We start from the raw sequence: 18,426 nt of genomic DNA, 5'->3' as shown, positions 1-18,426 counted from the left end.
CGCGATGTCAATTTCAGTTGCATGGCATTTGTGAACATTATAAAGTCGGTTTTCGAAGAGTTCATTTTTAGCTTATTCTGGTTCATCCAGTCGTTTATGGTGATTGCACAATTCTCGATGTCTTTGATTGCCTTAGTTTCACTTTTTTGAGTTGTTGGCCTGAACGTTTTGTGAGCAATGTGGTCATCTGCGAACCCATAGACCGAAATTGAGGGCGGTATGAAGTCCCTGCATATGCAAGATATAGCCATTGTCCTAGACTTCCCTGTGGCACACTGCACTCCAACGGTCGAGGATTTGATAAAGGTGAATTAACTACACAAGTGCGTTAACTTAGGTAAGAATCAATCCAACACAGCGCCTTGTCACTAAACACCATATTGCTGCTTGACGACATCCAGTAGTATTTCATAATCAACAGTGTCACAGGCTGTACTAAGGTCGATAGCAATAAGTGCTGTCACCTCTTGATGATTCAGATGATTCAGCAAACAAACTTACGATAATTTATAAGATGGTTGGGGGCTGGTGCCAGCCCTGCATTGCCAAGACTACTTGACGCCTGTACGCGTACATAAACGCAGAGTGAAAACTATGACTTTTGAGAATTCTGCCACAGAAAACATTATTGAAAACCAGATAATAAATCATTCTAAATGCTTTAAAATTGTGCAGTGTAAAACTTTATGTTATAATCGATTGGAATAAATTGAGTGATATTGTTGCGCAAGCTAAGACAATAGACGGCTTCAAATCAGCCGTAGTCCATTTGAACTAACTCCTCTCTCCCGTTGCTTATATGCTGTTCAAAAGGCTCTGCAACGTACCATCCATATACAGATATGTATTCTACACCTTCTGGCATCAAGCAAAACTATTTAATCACAATTATGCAATAAACGATATTTATATTAATGTCATAATCATTGTTTGAATCAAACTTTTACAAAATTAAAATAGTTTGCTATCTTTCAAAACCAAGCTCATAAATAATGTTCATCTTCCATGTGAGGTAAAAGTAAAGATATTTCATCGTCTGTTGCTTTTTTTATATCATTCAATTTGAAATTGGAACCCGATGGTATCAGTTGTTTTTCCATTTTCACGATCATTTCCTGAAAAAAAGAAGGAAAACACTGTTAAATCTAGAAATGTGTCCATAAGACATCGGATCTCAAAATGTTATAAACTAACAACTTATTTCTTCTCAAGTTATTGATAAGACAAACAAGTACATAGTGTTAATGTGGCATTGACCATTGACCAGTTGAGTTTGACTATTTTAGATAGCAACTACAGGCTAAGGGTAATGTCCCTACTAACTTAAAAAAATCTTAGCTTTATTCATTTTTAAATGACTGATATACAAGGATTTTAGAAAATTGTGAAATTATAACATCGTCCCTGACTTAATGACCTATAATCAACACAGCAGTAGTCATCTATAAGCGACTAACCTTCATACTAAATTTTAAGACTGTTATCAAAATTATTCTAAAGTTATTGGTCAGATAAGTTTTAAATGGTGACTTGACATTTTCACCTACTGGCCTCAAATAAATAAGGACAGTTTGAGTCTACTGGCGTTATGTTCAACCTTAACATAAAATCTTGAATGTAGAACAAAGCAAACTTCCCCTTATCACGCACACAAACTACTTACTTTTGATTTGAAAATTAATCTTGCAGCCGTAATGAAGTCCAGAAGAAAGTGCCGACTTAAATGGAACAAAACTACTAGCAGCATGGTGAGTATACCAATGGCTATTTTTGCAACCAATGTATTCTGACACGAAATAAACCATACAAAACCATCGGGACATTTGCGAAGGCACCACCCATCGTATTCAAACATTGGGTCATCACATGAATAACTTTCAATACATTCTCCATCTCTAAATAATTTCGAACCTCCACAAGATTTTCTACACACAAATCTGTCATTTTCCAATGCTACTGGATGTGATGATGGGCACTCGGACACACATCTTGCATTAAAAATGTATTTGATGTGTTGTGGACAGTTGCTATGACAAGACCTATTAAACTCTCCATAGTCTGACGCACATTTATCAACACACACTTTTGTTGTTAAAGTAGTAAGTTTATTTTCAGGACACTTTTCTACACAAACGTTGTTCACTTGGAAAGGCAAGTCGTCTGGGCAAGAGGTTAAGCAAGAGTTGCGGTATTGTAAATGGTGTCTCTCTGAACAATGTGAAACACATTCACGAGTCTCATGGTTTTCAACTTTCTGCTCCCATGCATTATCATTTGAGTAAAGTACCCATTTATATATTGAAATTATTTTCTCTTCGATCTTCTGGTGAGTAATTGAACAATTATTTACACATCTATTCGCAAGCGTCAATGTATGCTTTGGACAAATGTTCAAGCACACACCATTATAAAGAAATTTTTCTGGGGGACAATTTTCACGACACTCCTTCACCTTAACAACACGTTTGGTGCATTTACTATATGAGTACCAACAACTAAACAAATCACTGGTTATATATCTCTCATTGATGAGATGTGTAGAAGGGCAGGAGTGTACACATGTTTGATTAAATTGGTATTGATTGTCCAAACACTGTAAAACACACGTGGTGTTTGAAACGAATAAACCTGTTGGACACTTGTCAAAACATTTTACTCCAGAAGAATGATAATATCGATATTTTGTTTTGCATTCAGCACTTTGACACGATCCATTGATTATATATCGTCTATTTAAGGGACACATGTTTACACATTTTGAATCTAGTAACACTGTATTATTGGGGCAATTAATCTCACAATTTAGAATAGTTTCAGTGATATTTTCTTTTTGAAATCTTTTCCCACTATTTTCTAAAGATATTCTGTTAAATGACAATGATGTTGTTGAATAAAAGTGTGAATTTAATGGGCAAACTGTCACACACGTACGGTTAAACGTTAAAAGTGGTGGTTGACAAAAATTGACACAACTTCCATTGTACTGGAAATATTCATCACCGCAATCTTTCGTGCAGCGATTTAATATAATGTCGCCTTCCCAATAATCATCCCAATACCTCTCATTATGAACCTCATTAGTAACTGAAACAGCAATATTATTATAGCCATCTGGGCATCTTTCAGTGCAGGTACCATTGAAGTGATATTTCATATATGTACCTGAACATGTTTCCACGCATGTATTGTTGAAACGAAATGTGTTTGATCTACACTGATCGAGACATATTGTGCCTGCTTTAGTTACTTCCTTGTATTTCGTGATACATTCTGACTGTGAGCATGTTCTATTTGCAGTTATTGTATATCCTATTGGGCAAGTTTTTACACAAGTAGAGTTTAAAAGAATCATACCGGTGCTGCAAACAGCAACGCATTTCTGAATATGTTTTTCTTCCGAACTTTGTGTATAGTGACGATGATCATAGTAATAATCAGTAGATTGATAAGACCATGTTTTTACTGTAATTGTAGAATTTTCTATTAGTGGCTCTGTCTTTGGACATTGTGACACACAATTATTTCCGACATACAGAAAATTCGAAGGACAATATTGGAAACATGAGTAGTTAGATATATAACTCTCAGATGAACATTTCTGCACACAGTTCAAATCTGTTTTAATGCTTTCACAGCGACCACGATAGCAGTTAACAGTATGCGTTATATTTTGTTTATATGGTTTATCGACCGGACATGTTTCAGTACATTCTTTGCCAAATATTGAGAGTCCACTGTTACACGAAAACACACACATGTTATTCCAAATGAACATATATTGAGGACATTCATATACACATATCGCATGGGTCAATCTTCTCGCAATATTTTCTCCACATTTATACCCCACCGCTGCTATGCATTTGTAAGACGTATACATAGGACAACTGTCAACACAAGTGTTTTCTACGGCCACAGTTTCAGATGGACAAGCTGATACACAATTATTGTTGTATTTGTATTTATCTTCACAGTCTTTTAAGCAGTATTTAAATCCTATGTTATCTTTTAATGTAGAATTAATTAAGGTAAACTCATTTGGACAACTATCGACACACGTATTATTTACAACAAACGGTCTTTCATCTGGACACTTTGATTGCACACATTTATTTTGAACTCCGTCAGCAGGGGCATAATTTGGACACTGCGCGTGGCACGAGTTGTTAAGCAAATAAGGCATTTGTAATGGACATTGCTCACGACACGAAGAACCTGACACTACTTTGTTTTTGGAACAGACACTTGTACAGAAACCATCCTCTTCCATTGCTGGGCATTTAATTATGCATTGGTAATGAAGTAAGTTATGTATAGTTTTATTTATCTTAAGAGATCGCGCCTCTGGACATTGTGAAATGCAAGTATTTTCATCTATATATCTGGATTTTGAAGGGCATGTATTCACACATGATGCATTTGAAATAAACATACCATGCATGTCGCATTTGACACATTTCCTTTCTAAATACGACTTTGATATAGTTTGTTTAAGTGTCTCTTTATAAAATGTTTGTTCTGGACATGCCGAGATGCAGTTTCGATTATCATCAACAAACATTTCGCCGCAGTCGTAGACACATTTGGTTCCATTGATATATAAAGGTTCTGGACATTCGTAAACACAGCCAACTTCACTACAAAAAGGTTTATCTGGTGGACAGGATTCATCGACACTGCAGTTACTGGACAGTTCACCCTGAAATAAATATATTTCATTTGATTGGGAAAAATCAGTTTATACAATTTTTAACTTACATTTTAATAAGAAAAAATGCCACATAGGTTTTCAAAAAACCCATGTCTATTATAAGCTATTTCTATCATTAGTGTTTATTTTTATCTGCACTATAAAATATCGATTGTGTGTACCTCTAGAAAACACAACAAAATATCTCTGTACAACTAACAAGAACTAATAACTCTCCATGCATTTTTGCTCAAATTAAGAAATTCGAAACGCTACTTGCATTTAATGCAGACAATAGTTTTAGCTTTAACTGAAAACCGTTTTTATCTACATTCTGATTGTCACACGATCATGCTCAGGTACAATTATCTTAGTTTCTTAGTAGAATTTTGGGAAGCAAACTTTATTTCACTCTAAATGACACTAATAAATTAAATATAAATCTATTTGTTTCTGGAAAGGTAAGTGGACAATCTTTGAGATGTTTTATAGACATATATCATTTGTAATTATGCATCTCAACTTTATTCTTTATCACAAGGGTCTATGATTATACTTTAAAGTTAACAAGTCATTGATTTTAGATACTGAATATCACAATAAACACAAGAGTCAATCTTATTTAATAACCAAACTAATTCAAATGTCTGATGGGAAAAAATGAAGGGTAGAATTAGGCATGTAACTACCTGACGCACTAGCTCAAAAAGGAAAATTGATCTTCAAAATGAACGTGAAATTAGCTCTAAAATTAGGGATTTGGAAAAAAAATGTATTAAATGCAAAATTACAACATTTTAATTAAAAATCTTAAATTGTAAAACGAAAAGCTTATTGGTTTTGTTGACAAAAGAATAAGAGGTATTTTACAATAAAGTAAAGCTGTATCGTCTACGGAAAACAAGTCCGATCTCTTTGCTTAATTATGTAGACTACAAAACTACATCAAAGGCCATTACAAATAAAAAAACAAACTTCCAACCATTATTAGTTCAGAGCAAATATGTATCATTTAAGGTATTATTTAAGGGAAAATATTCAAACTTTTACAAGACTATTGACAATATTTGTAATTTCAATGAAAAACGGCTAGTATTCTTTTCTGATTTCCACATGGAAATCATGCATAGTGCAGTTTCAAAATAATCCAATTAATTTCTGTTGAAACCATTGTTTATTCCGACACGAAAACAGATCTGAGATATATACGAACTGGAAAATAAAAACAAAAATCACAAAATCAGTAATCCTTACATAAAGGCAAAGATCAAATGAAGCTCAATGTCAATGTTTGATTTTACAAAGTGTTGTAATGTCTTTAGTATGGGTATTGAGTTGCAAAAGAAAGTATGTACATGGTTCCATTTGTACACTCCTAAAGGAAACCTATTGCCATATTTGGTTATTACAAAAATTAAAAGTGCGTTAAAGGCACAAAGGCTTCTTTTTGAAATTTGAGAATTATCAGAATTTTGTTTTACGTGTAAATGGCAGGGGTATGAAAAGTTTGTGATTTTAGCCTTTAGTTACACGACAGAAGATCGTTAAATAAATATGTCGTGTCCATCTCGTCACAAGTGTCCTTGACCTTTTTATGGATGTAAGGTAACACCTGATGGAGGCGGCTGGAATGGTGTTCAATTCATGTATCTAATTATTCAAAGGTGAACAATGATTATAAAAATCACAAATCTGTAATTTTTTATGTCTCTGATATTTATACTTACAAGAAAGATCTGCAATTATCAAATTTCAATCATAGGATGAGAAAAATGTGCAGCCTGACCAGGCTTGGAGCCATGAATGCATTCCCATTACCATTACTTTGGGGTTTCGTGCAGTATCAGTACCAGTACCATTGATTTTGGGCAAGTAATGCAGTACATTACCACTACATGGACCAAGTAATGCAGTATCATTACCATTACTTTTAAGCATAAGACAATTTCTTTTTGTCAAGCTGAGATCTTGAAATGATCATTTTCAACCTTTGAGAGTGGTACATGGTCGCAGCTATGTAAGAAATTAAAGGTTTTTATGGCTTTTAACTGCTTAGGGTTGTTTGGAGTATACTTTTTTTGAAGATGAAAAGGTTTCTTACAAATATGTTGTGATTTTTGCTTGATTATCTGCCTTTATAGATCTTTATCTTTATAGATGACTCAAGATATTCATCTCCGTGTTTTACCTTGAATAAAAATACAACCAAACTGAATTTACATAAAATTGTATTTTAAGTTTTTACTTAAAATTGTATTTTTAAGTCAGTAATAGTGACTATGCATTTCGCGATAATTAGTCTGGAACATGGCAGATTGACATAATGTTACAATGAAAACTCCAAAAAAAGTGCTTATGTGCCCAATGGTAAAACAAGTAATTTTATCTTGCATAAAGGGTTATGGTTGGTAGCAGGGCTTTTCATTAAGGTGTGTAAAAGATCAAATTGGTTATTTTGGTTGAATTTTCATGATTTTATATTTTATTAACTGATTAAGGCAATCACAATTTTATCTTGTGTTCTTTGGATCATCCATACCATATATGACCCAAAAATAGATAAATAAATAAATAAATAAATAAATAAAATACTAGTAACATTCCATAAGATATTCGTGTAAAGTACTATTGTACAGTTTAATTAAACTTTTTTTAAAGGACAGACAGTTAAAAACAGTTCGCCAATGAAATCGCTCTTTGCCGAAATATTTGTCCACACCGTACAATCAAATAGGCAGACAGCTGTTCCAGCGTCGACAGCTGTACCAGTATATGCATGTCGGCGTGGGGAATGCAATTGACGTACGGTAAGTATTCATTCATTTTTAACATATCCCAACTGTGTTCGAGTAAATCAATGTTATGGATTCATAGTCAACATCCTAAGGAGCATGCTAACAAATTTCTGGCCCTGTGCAAGCTTTACTTCACGTGAATTTTGACTGAAAATAACCACACTATCCGATGAGATGCGGTATTTTTAGTTTAAAGTCACAAAATCTTATATTTTATTATGATAATAAATCCGTTTTTTATACGATTCGTAAACGTCAACATTTCGTCATTAAATATTCCAAACCATACCTTCAAAAAAGCTTTTCTGTTAAAGTTATAAGGTATTTAAGTTTGAACGTCATCAAAATTTTAGTTACGTCATCAGCTGTTCGACTCTTTTTTATTGATAACATCGACAGCAATTCATCGGCAACAATGAAACACGCTGAAAGCCGTTCACAGAAACAATTTTCAGCGCTTTTGTGCTACAGTAACTAGGAAAGAGTAAAACTTTTTTGCCTTTGGATGTAGACTATGAATTTACTCGAACACAGTTGGGATATGTTAAAAATAGATGAATATTTACCGTACGTCAATTTCATTCCCCGCACCGACATGTATAAACTGGTACAGCTGTCGACGCTGGAACAGCTGTCTGCCCATTTGATTGTACGGTGTGTTGTCTTATAAATCTAAATTGCATTTTATTGAGTTTTATTTGTGTTATTTAAACACGAAGTACGCTCCGAATGCTGTATTGCACTGAGGTTTACAGTAAATGCACAGTAAATGTGTAAAAGTAAAACATATACAACATATGCAAATGAGTCATACTAGAGTACAGCAAGTTAAACATATATGAAACAATATCGCATAATTATTGTTACATAAGTTTTCTTTCAAATACAGAAATACTTAATAAGTAACGGACGATTAAAGCTTAAATTCAGACGAATCATATCATACTTAGTAACTGTATACGAGTAATCTAATAAAATACTTACATGTGTGGATGAAATAATCATCAAAATAATAAGACCGAACATCATGAAGCGAAATCGAAAGAGGAAGTTATGCGTGTCAATCGATGGGGAAAACATCTATGCCGTTGCATAGAATATTAGGTTCATTATTTGTGTAACATTTAGTACGTAATAGTTATACGTTTAAATAGAACATTTATGTGGAAGGAAGTAATTTGATTATTGATATAAGATATAGACATAAAAACAGGAAATATGGAAACCACTTTTCAAATACCAGATTTACCTCATGACAAAAAATATCACTTGTTTGTTTGCTACGAACGAAATTCATTGTGTATTGTTGAAGAAATTGTTGACAATTTGGAGAAAGAAGGAGTCGTATGTTGTTATTACGAGAGAGATTTTACTCCGGGAAGATCAATAACGGACAACATGTATGAAGCTATAGGTAAAAGCATGAATATGCTTATTGTTCTTTCGGAGGAATTTGAAAATAGTCTTTACTGCAAGGATGAAATCGACAAGGCGTTTAATTTAAGAGTTCGTGGAAATTACAACCTCATACCTATAAGAACTGAGCCCTGTTCCATACCAGCCTGCCTTCAACATCTCGTTTATATAGATGTAGAGGAAGCCGTTGATGAAGCGCACACAAAAATCATTGATGCAATGGTGAAGAAAGGTGAGGAACTTATAAATACTTGAATTCATCTCGCATATAGTTCCATTGCGATCCCGTCCGTTTTCTGTCATATGACTGATCACATTTTCCTTGTTTGTTAAAGCTACATGCCTCCAGATGAGTCAAAATATTTCAATAAAATCAAATTTGAGAAAAATGTGCTAATATGTAAGGAAAAGTAAAAAGTTTCAAGATTCAAGTAATATTTTACATATAGTGTGCGATTAATGACTGATTTTTTAGTATTAACAAGTCAACTATATTTCTACTGCGTACTAACGAAGTAAAGGCTATGCATATTTTGACCACATTTTTGTATTTTACGTGGTTTGTAAGTGCCATTAATAATATGTTTATTGCTTACTTTTGGGTACTTCACAATACTACACATTCAAATACATTTTCAAAATTTTCATGAAAAAATTAGCATGAATCTGGAGGGACCGGTGCTTCTTTAAGATATTCTCGCCCAAAGTTCACTTAGTTTTCTTAGACTTTTCATGTAAAACGCATTGATTGGAACGTTATGGCCTGGCTACGGCTTTGATATCAGTCGTGTAGCTTTGCCTCGTAGTATTCTACAAAATGTGTTTAAAAATGCAAAAAATGACCAAATTTGCCTCCATCCTGTAAAGATGTTCTTGTCAAACTCATATCGGAAACAGGTTGATTAATAATATATGTCTTGTCATATGTCCGTGCCGTTGAAAACCATGGGCGGGTTCACAAGGGATGGATATTCCGATCTGAGCCGCAAACATATGTCAGATATTTATTCTGGTTACAACCAGGATCTTTTTTAAATATTTACCCTCCGCCGGTCAATTCGTCGGTCTGTCCGTCCCTAAAGAACTTGGAACTTGAAGACCGCTTGAAATATACTCGAAAGATATGTTGTTGTTATATTATGCTGTCTGTCAAATCTATATGAATTAAAACCTTTATATCTAAGCAACTATATTTAACAGCCCAACGAAGGATATAACTGTACAGTAATTACTTTCGGGCGGTTCTACACAAAGATGTTTAATGTCATGGACTTTGAATTATTTTTTTTTCTGTTTCTTTGTTTTAGAACAACAGATTGCACTAAAGGAAGGTAAAAATATTTTATTACGAACGGGCAGGATTTTCGGCTAAATTTAATATTGTAATTTCAATAAATTATGCTTAAAAATAATTCTATGTTATTATATTATTATTATTTACGCATTATTTACATACAATTGATGATTTCTGACTTGTTTCCCGGGTTCGTCTAATCCATTATCTGCATTGGACTCTGCATATCCAATATATTACATACATTGTATTTGATAATCCAGTCCATATATCATTTCCCATGTTTGACACTAAACAAATGATATTTATAAAGAACATTGTTAGCGTTTAATGAGACCATCTATTGAATACAATTTCTATAAACTACACCATTCCACATGGAATTTTGATATCATACATTTCTGTTAAGAATATCTTTTTATGTTGTCCCAAGAACGTTTTTTTTTTCAATATATCTTTTCTATCCAGATTCAAACGGGGAGTACAGTGCATTTGATTTAGAAGCATATAAGCCCAGCCGTTTTTCATTGGAAAGATACAGACTGAAAATAACGGAAATGGACAGAGCCAGGTTATGGACAAAAAAGTTCGAGGTAACCAATTATGTGACCTTCATTATTTATTTATGAAGGGGTTTTGTATAAAAAACAACTTTTTGGGGCCCGTGGGGGGGGTTTTGGCCCAATTAAACCCCGGGGCCTTTTCCTTGTTTATTGGTCGTTTCATTTTTTAAATCATTTTTAAAGTACAAAATTTTTTAATTAAAATTTTAATGCAGTTTAAAGAAAGTATATTTGAAGGCAATTAACCATAATCAAATTCTTCACTGTAAAATATAGTAAATTAAGTCAAAGTTGTAAATCAAATGAAAGTCAGTGAAAAGTGGTAAACATCTGGACAGGGTGGGGACGGTTGGGGAAATCTCCTTGTACGGGATGGGGACGGTGGGGAAATCCCCTTAGACAGGGTGGGACGGTAGGAAAATCCCCTTGGACCGGATGGGGACGGTGGGGAAATCCCCTTAGACAGGATGAGGACGATGGGGAAATCCCCTTAGACAGGATGAGGACGGATAGGCTGGGACGGTTGGGAAATTCACTTGGCAAGGGTTGGACGGTGTGTAAATCCCCTTGGACAGGATGAGGACGGTGGGGGAAATCCCCTTGGATAGAGTGGGGACGGTTGGGAAATCCCCTTGGATAGGGTGGGGGCGGTTGGGAAATCCCCTTGGACAGGGTGAGGACGGTGAGGGTAAATCCCATGAGAGCAACGAAACAGCAGAATGAAGTAAGGTAGAAGAAATAAGTAAACTGCAGATTTTTTTAATCCAAAAGAAAGTAGTAAGTAGTTAAATTGCTTTATGAATAGCACATGTTTATAATAATTTTCATGCCCCCCTTCGAAGAAGAGGGTGTATATTGTTTTGCTAATGTTGGTCTGTCTGTCTGTCTGTCGGTCTGTCCGTCGGTAGACCACATGGTTTCCTCTGATTATCTTAAAAACTATTTATCACAAAGTCTTCATATTTCACAGAGTGATTGGTCATAGCTAGTAGATGGTCCCTATCGATTCTTGGGTTACTAGGTAAAAGGTCAAGGCCGCAAAGGCCTTAAATGTCAAAATGGTTTCCGCTGATTATCTTAAAAAGTGTTCATCACAAAGTCATCATATTTCACAAGGTGATTGGTCATAACAATTAGATGACCTCTATTGATTTTGGGGTTACTAAGTCAAAGGTCAAGGTCACAGGGGCCTTAAATTTTGAAATGGTTTCCACTGATTATCTTGAAAAGTTCGTCACAAAGTCTGCATATTTCACATATTGATTGATCATAACTATAACATGACCTCTATTAATTTTGGGGTTACTAGGTCAAAGGTCAAGGTCACAAAGGCCTTAAATGTCAAAATGGTTTCCCCTGATTATTTTGAAAAGTTCGTCACAAAGTCTGCATATTTCACATATTGATTGATCGTAACTATTAGATAACCCCTAATGATTTTGGGTTCACTAGGTCAAAGGTAAAGGTCACAGGGGTCTTAAATGTAAAAATGGTTTCTGTTGATTGTCTTAAAAAGTATTCCTCACAAAGTCATCATATTTCACATGGTGATTGGTCATAAAAAGGAGATGACCCCTATTGATTTTGGGGTCACCAGGTCAAAGGTCAAGGTCACAGGGGCTTTAAATGTCTGAATCGTTTTCGTTGATCACAAAGTCTACATATTTCACATATTGGTTGGTCATAGATAGTAGATTACCCCCTTTGATTTTGGGGTCACTAGGTCAAAGGTCAAGGTCATAAGGGCCTTGAATGGTTATGTAATTTCTGCTTATTATCTTGGTAAAAATTTATCACAAAGTCTTCATATTTCACATATTGATTGGTCAAAACTAGTAGATGACCCCTATTTATTTTTGGGTCACCAGGTCAAAGGTCAATGTCACAGGGTCTCTAAATGCTAGTGTGATTTCAGCTCATTATTTTGAAAGATAGTTATCACAAAGTCTTCATATTTCATAGTGATTGGTCATATCCAACAGATGATCCGTATTGCTGTTGGGGTCACTAGATCAAAGGTCAAGGTTATAGGGGCCTTAAATGTCAGAATGGTTTCCGCTGATTTAAAACTATTTATCAAAAAGTCTTCATATTTCATATACTGATTGATCATAACTAGTAATTAGTAAGTGACCCCTACAGCTTTTTGGGTCACTAGGTCAAAGGTCAAGGTCACAGGGTTCTTGAATGTTAGTATGGTTTCCGCTCATTATATTGAAAGCTATTTATCAAAAAGTCTTCATATTTCATATATTAATTGTTCATAACTATTAAATGACCCCTGTTGATTTTGGGTCACTAGTTCAAAGGTCTAGGTCACAGGGGCCTTAAATGTCCGTTATCTTGAAAACTATTCAGTCTTCATTATTTTTCATTTTTTCCATAATTGAACACTTCCATGTACCCATTTATGACAAGTATCTCTAACTAAATTACCAATAATGTGAGTAAGAGGGACATATGTGTCGTTCGACATTTCTTGTTGTCTTTACTTTAGGTGACGGAATAAAATAGACGAAATCATCAGCAATTCAGAAATAATATCTATAAAAATGTTTCATGTTGCCCTAATTTATTTGTATAAGGTTGGTTATACTCATATAGAAATGTGTGTGCATCTTCATAATATTAATAAATTTCTTTATACCTCTTCAGGTATCAGCAGAGTTACTGCAAGAAATAGAGGACACTGTCAATGAATCATTCTTCTTTAGACTATATCATGTTATTACTCACCCGTATCTACTTATATCTGTCTTGTATTTGTATCTCTTGATACTTATCATGATCATCTTTTCAATACTACTGTTGATGTCGGTAAGGGAGAGACCAGATAAATTAACATCACCTGCACTGTGTCTTGCTGTTGGTTTACCAACTTGGTTTATATCATATATTATCATATCGATAGTGCTCTGTTGCTGTGATTGTCAAAAACAAGGATTGTTTAGACTCAAATTGAAGGTAAGACGTACAATTAATGGACATGCTATAAATATATAGTAAAATACAATTATGTTTTATGCTTGTGAAATAAATAGCAAAAACTTAAAACGTTTCTTTTGAAATGTGTAAATGTATGTATAAAATGATGGTCAGTAGCGGTTAGCTTAGTTTGTGGTGAAAAATAATTATCATTTAATATCTTTTGTATCATAGTTTGGAGACCTTTCTGTTGAAAATGTGTCAGGGTTAAATCGTATACATATACATGCACAGTGCGTTAACTGCAGTGCGGGTATTAGTTACCCGCACTCCAGAGCATGCCCATTGATTGGCTCATTTTTGCTGGGGTTTACATATTTTGACGGCAGAGAAAGGGAAAGCGACAGAAATGTCATATTCAGATGTTCGTTCATTGGTTCATTTTTGCCGGGGTTTCATATTGTGACAACAGGGAACGTGCTTTTATGTTTGACTATGATACAAAAGAGAAAGAACACCAAAACACTCGGCAATCTGATTAATACTCGAGGGGCTACGCCCCCTCGTACAAATCAGATAGCCTCGTGTTTCGGTGCTCTTTCTATTACTTGTAATTTGAGACTTGATTATAGCTTACCATTTATTGACAGCTACCATCCATGTAGTGAAAAAGATATTTATTTTTTCACATTAGCTGGGCAACTTTTTATTTTGCTTATCAGCTATGTGGCTGTCATATATAATGTAAGTGAATCAAACGATGTTTGTAAACATACTTACATTCTTTTAATTTCTGTTGTAGTTATGGGATATATTACGTGAAAAACTCTGGAAAATAAGTCGACGGACCCATCAACAGACTGGAGTAATATTTTTCTTAAAGCAACACACATTTATGGAAACAGTATCCTATATGTTCCGTTCCTGGTTAAAAAATAACCATATATGAATGTTATATTTATAGTTATTGTAAATTAGTTTCATTATTTTCATGTTTACTTGATAGCATATAAATGATAGATGGATTAGACATTGTTGTAACTTTTTTCAAAATGGTAGTACGGAAACATCATACTCAGTAAGATTGTTAATAATTATTGTTTAAACTCGTATTTTAGAGATCTGACAAAAATCTTCAAATTTACCTCTGTTATAACCGGGTTGATCATTTATACTTATATCAACTATAAAGAGTGCATAAGATTGAATCAATGTATTTGATATTGACATTTTTTCCGAGGCTGTCAGATGTTGATGAATATATTCAGAGATGCTTTTTCGCTTATTCTTAATGATAGCAGATTATAAATTGTTCTGATTTTAAAAATCTTTATTATTAACCTTGACATATTTGTAAGAAATTTGAGTTTTATGTGATGCGCATCAACTTCAAGCCATGTCAGGTACATATTATACTTTAGTTTGAAAGATAATCGAAACAAATTAACAAAAGTTTAGGCATATCTGTGATGCCATTAAAGCAAGAACGAGATTACAGCAACTTCAGCAAGTTAATAATTATCTTTCTTTTTCTTCTATCAGCATCCGCTAGCACTTTTATTCATAAGTATGTGTTTTGTTGAGATTATCTTATATTATACTTAATACATCACTTAATAAAAAATTACCGAAATTGAAAGTTGACATTTGTTATTTCCTGTAAAAAAGTTTATCATTATTTTTCAGCTATACTTTGAACGACAACTTGCAAAAGAAGACAAGGCCTATCTAAAGAAAGAAATGGCATCATATGAGAGTCCTGAGGTGGTAAATTGTTTTGCTTCGTTCAGTTGTCGAATAAAGTTGGTTTCACTAAGCTTTTCTTATCTTTCACGAAGAAATACAGGATTTATTTTCATCGAGTGGTATGAAAATCAATATTTTATGAGTGGCAGTAGCCACGAGTAAAATATAATTAATTTTAATACCACAAGATTTTCAGTTCATTATGTTCATTTTCTCCTTTTTGACATTACAATTTGAAATACCTTTCTTACATTTTGTGTTCTGGTGGAAGCTAGAAGAAAGTCGCCCGGCAAGACACCAGTGAAAATACGGGAAATATGCTTCACTGCAGTAAAAAATAAATTGTACAGTGAAAATATGGAAAATGAAAATACGAATTTTATTTCATCAATATTTCTCAATATTTAATTTATAAGTATATAATAAATGACATTATAACGTTTATATTTATTATATAATTATTATGATTACCAAAGGCTGAGAGTCCTAAATATCGCGTCAGCTAACACTAATTAATATGCCATGTAGATTTATATGGGATTTTTCTCAACATAAATAGTCTGGGTTACTTTAATTATTTTATATGTTAATCATACCTAACCTTGTTTAATTAAATTATTCATGATTCACTACTGAATTATCATAAAATGTGAAACACTATCTCTTTTTATCTTGTACTTTGCAGGAATATACATCAAGGATTTTTGATATATTCCTAGAAAGATATTGTGAAAAATTAACTGAAATCAGTATAAACCGCAGACATAATATGAACAACGGCGCTAAATGTGTATGTCTTCACATTGATAATTATTATGCTGAAAAATACATAAACAGACTAAAGTTGGGTCTTTTCTAAATGAAGTTTATAGAATATTTACTATTGTTCAACATTATATGTGCAATTACTTATAACATGACGTCATCATCATGTGATAAAACGGAGCTAACTTTCGACAAAATGACAACGAATGTGGGATATGCATGTAGTATGAAATGTATCATTGTAACTATGATGATTTTTAATTGTTGATGTAGTATTTATTGTGATATTATATGACTTTTGCTTTATATTAAACTTGGATTTCTACGGAAACGTAATAACATATCTATAATGTTAATTAATTTATTGTAGTTTTTTAACCTGAAACATAGAATGAATATACTGAATTCGTTCGCGGAAACAATTTTTCGCGTTTTTCATATCATGTATTATGTTTAAGAAAACTAATGTTACATCACGCTTAGAATTTGAGCATACTAACTTACAGTTGCCATCACTAATGGATTAATTGTAAGAAAAAGAGTATTAAAGTGATATTGACAATAACTAAAGCTAGTATCGATATTTTATACATCAAAGTGTGCTACTTGTTTGTCTAAGTATTTTATATTAAGTATAGGTTTGCTTTTCATTATCTCTCCACTATTTGAATCAAATAAACCAAAATAATGTATCATGAAGTTGTTTTACATAGTTGAGTACGAAATTTAATACAAATTAAATAATTAAATTGACTAATGGACGAGTACATAGCAGTCAAGCAGTGTCTGCCAAACTAGCCGTGTGTATATTTTTTGCGACATCAAAAAGATGTGCGCAGTTTAACATGGAGAAAATATTTTTACGCTTCAATATCCTATGTTGCGATTATTGTTAAATTAGAGAAACATACCTTGCTGAATTTAAAAAAACCTTAAAAGAAAATATATTTTCGTTCATCAAATTTTATAGTAAAACAATCAGAATGTGTATCATGAATCGTAGTAATATACATATATGGACTAGATTTGTTTTCTCCTTCTCTCTCTCTCTCTCTCTCTCTCTCTCCCCCCCTCTCTCTCTCTCTCTCTCTCTCTCTCTCTCTCTCTCTCTCTCTCTCTCTCTCTATAAAAATAGTGTGTTAAATTGATATTAAATTCTTTGAGGTCATAAACTAGGATAATACGAAAAGATATTTAGATGTAGGAGAATCATTTTTCTTTGGAAATATGCGCCGCAATCTGCGATCCCGTTCCCGAATTCTATGGCTTTGGTGGCTTGGACTCTTTCAATTTTTAAGTCATACGGGTAACCGAGGCGTATTTTGAAGGCCAGTTCTAGCAAAGTTTCTCTAACGAGATCATCAGCATTCGCAGCCAATAACTCACTGCTAATGGATTGTTATAAACATACATATGCAAAAAGTTATTTTATCAAGAAAAAATACAATTTTGTAGTAACACTTTTGAATGTAGGTTTTCAAATCTCGAAACATTACAACTTAAGTTTATGACAACAGAAGTGTCGTTAGATCAAGTCAGTTGAATGAATGTAAACACAGATACGTGTAAAATGTAATGCAGTAATTATTTTAATAGTGCGTTTAATGACATTCAACCTTTCTATGTACTCCAACAGCAAGTTTTAAATACCAAGTTGTTCGTCTTCGTCTGTAGTTTCTGGAATGAAAATTAATTAGGCACATGTCTGAAGAGAACCTTAGAAATGCAAAACAGCATCCAAGTTGGCCACCGAGAATATTGTTTGTTGGCTATTTTTTGTTCCCACATAAATATTGCAAGTGAAACTTTGCACGCAAGTTGTCATTTAAAGTGTTTTATACGATGCAACTTAACTTTATTGGAGAAAACATCTTGTTTATTTTTGCTTTATTCTACACAAATAAACAAAGTAAAGCTTAAATTCGCTATCTCTTTTATGAGTTTTTAGATCAGTACAAATGGATTGACAAATTGGGTTGTCGATTATTCTTATATGAAAGCATACTATCTATTGCCTAGATTCTATAACTTCGAACAAGACCTTTAACAAGGCTATTTCAAATAGCTTTTAACTGTTGATATATAGATAGATACTTTTATTTCCTCCAATATTTGAAGAGCTGAATATAGAGCTGGTATGTTTTTATTCTCGTATAGATATATATGGATTTATTCAGATTGAAAATGGATTATTTTATAAGTATATCAATATTTGTCAATGTCGGGTACACT

General features: G+C 33.4%; 2 protein-coding genes across 7 annotated transcripts; one reads left to right on the top strand and one right to left on the bottom strand.

Annotated features, from left to right (window-relative positions):
• Window positions 1–888: 888 nt before the first annotated feature.
• On the bottom strand, window positions 889–8,600 carry LOC132717689 (proprotein convertase subtilisin/kexin type 5-like). 3 transcript variants are annotated; one of them, XM_060701222.1, is made up of 4 exons: window positions 8,470–8,514; window positions 6,792–6,878; window positions 1,664–4,699; window positions 889–1,115 (listed from the first exon to the last, which is right to left on the bottom strand). In XM_060701222.1, exons 3-4 carry the CDS (start codon window positions 4,559–4,561, stop codon window positions 984–986), a joined length of 3,030 nt encoding a protein of 1,009 aa, XP_060557205.1. In that variant the 5' UTR covers window positions 4,562–4,699; window positions 6,792–6,878; window positions 8,470–8,514; the 3' UTR covers window positions 889–983. The 3 variants fall into 3 exon arrangements, with proteins under 3 accessions (XP_060557205.1, XP_060557204.1, XP_060557207.1); XM_060701221.1 differs by lacking the exon at window positions 6,792–6,878 and having other exon boundaries at window positions 8,470–8,600; XM_060701224.1 differs by lacking the exon at window positions 6,792–6,878 and having other exon boundaries at window positions 4,435–4,699; window positions 8,470–8,600.
• On the top strand, window positions 8,532–17,226 carry LOC132717690 (uncharacterized). 4 transcript variants are annotated; one of them, XM_060701227.1, is made up of 8 exons: window positions 8,532–8,899; window positions 10,209–10,232; window positions 10,664–10,788; window positions 13,414–13,722; window positions 14,486–14,587; window positions 15,042–15,086; window positions 15,370–15,447; window positions 16,115–17,226. In XM_060701227.1, exons 1-8 carry the CDS (start codon window positions 8,704–8,706, stop codon window positions 16,286–16,288), a joined length of 1,053 nt encoding a protein of 350 aa, XP_060557210.1. In that variant the 5' UTR covers window positions 8,532–8,703; the 3' UTR covers window positions 16,289–17,226. The 4 variants fall into 4 exon arrangements, with proteins under 4 accessions (XP_060557210.1, XP_060557209.1, XP_060557211.1 ...); XM_060701225.1 differs by having other exon boundaries at window positions 8,537–9,133; window positions 16,115–17,220; XM_060701228.1 differs by lacking the exon at window positions 13,414–13,722 and having other exon boundaries at window positions 8,534–9,133; window positions 16,115–17,225.
• The last annotated feature ends 1,200 nt before the right edge of the window (window positions 17,227–18,426 follow it).

Source organism: Ruditapes philippinarum, unplaced genomic scaffold (genome assembly GCF_026571515.1).
Source record: "Ruditapes philippinarum isolate M1 unplaced genomic scaffold, ASM2657151v2 ctg639_1_1_1_1, whole genome shotgun sequence".
Taxonomy (NCBI): Eukaryota; Metazoa; Mollusca; class Bivalvia; order Venerida; family Veneridae; genus Ruditapes; species Ruditapes philippinarum.
The sequence above is the reverse complement of the archived record's forward strand: the minus strand, read 5'-3'. Positions and strand labels throughout refer to the sequence as shown.

Coding starts and splice junctions, on each gene's coding strand:
- LOC132717689 (XM_060701221.1), bottom strand. CDS start 8,565: ATGTTTTCCCCATCGATTGACACGCATAACTTCCTCTTTCGATTTCGC. Junction 4,700..8,469: donor TGATTATTTCATCCACACAT/GTAAGTATTTTA, acceptor TATTTATTTCAG/GGTGAACTGTCCAGTAACTG. Junction 1,116..1,663: donor GATTAATTTTCAAATCAAAA/GTAAGTAGTTTG, acceptor TCTTTTTTTCAG/GAAATGATCGTGAAAATGGA.
- LOC132717690 (XM_060701225.1), top strand. CDS start 8,704: ATGGAAACCACTTTTCAAATACCAGATTTACCTCATGACAAAAAATAT. Junction 10,789..13,413: donor TATGGACAAAAAAGTTCGAG/GTAACCAATTAT, acceptor ATACCTCTTCAG/GTATCAGCAGAGTTACTGCA. Junction 15,087..15,369: donor TCAACTTCAAGCCATGTCAG/GTACATATTATA, acceptor ATTATTTTTCAG/CTATACTTTGAACGACAACT.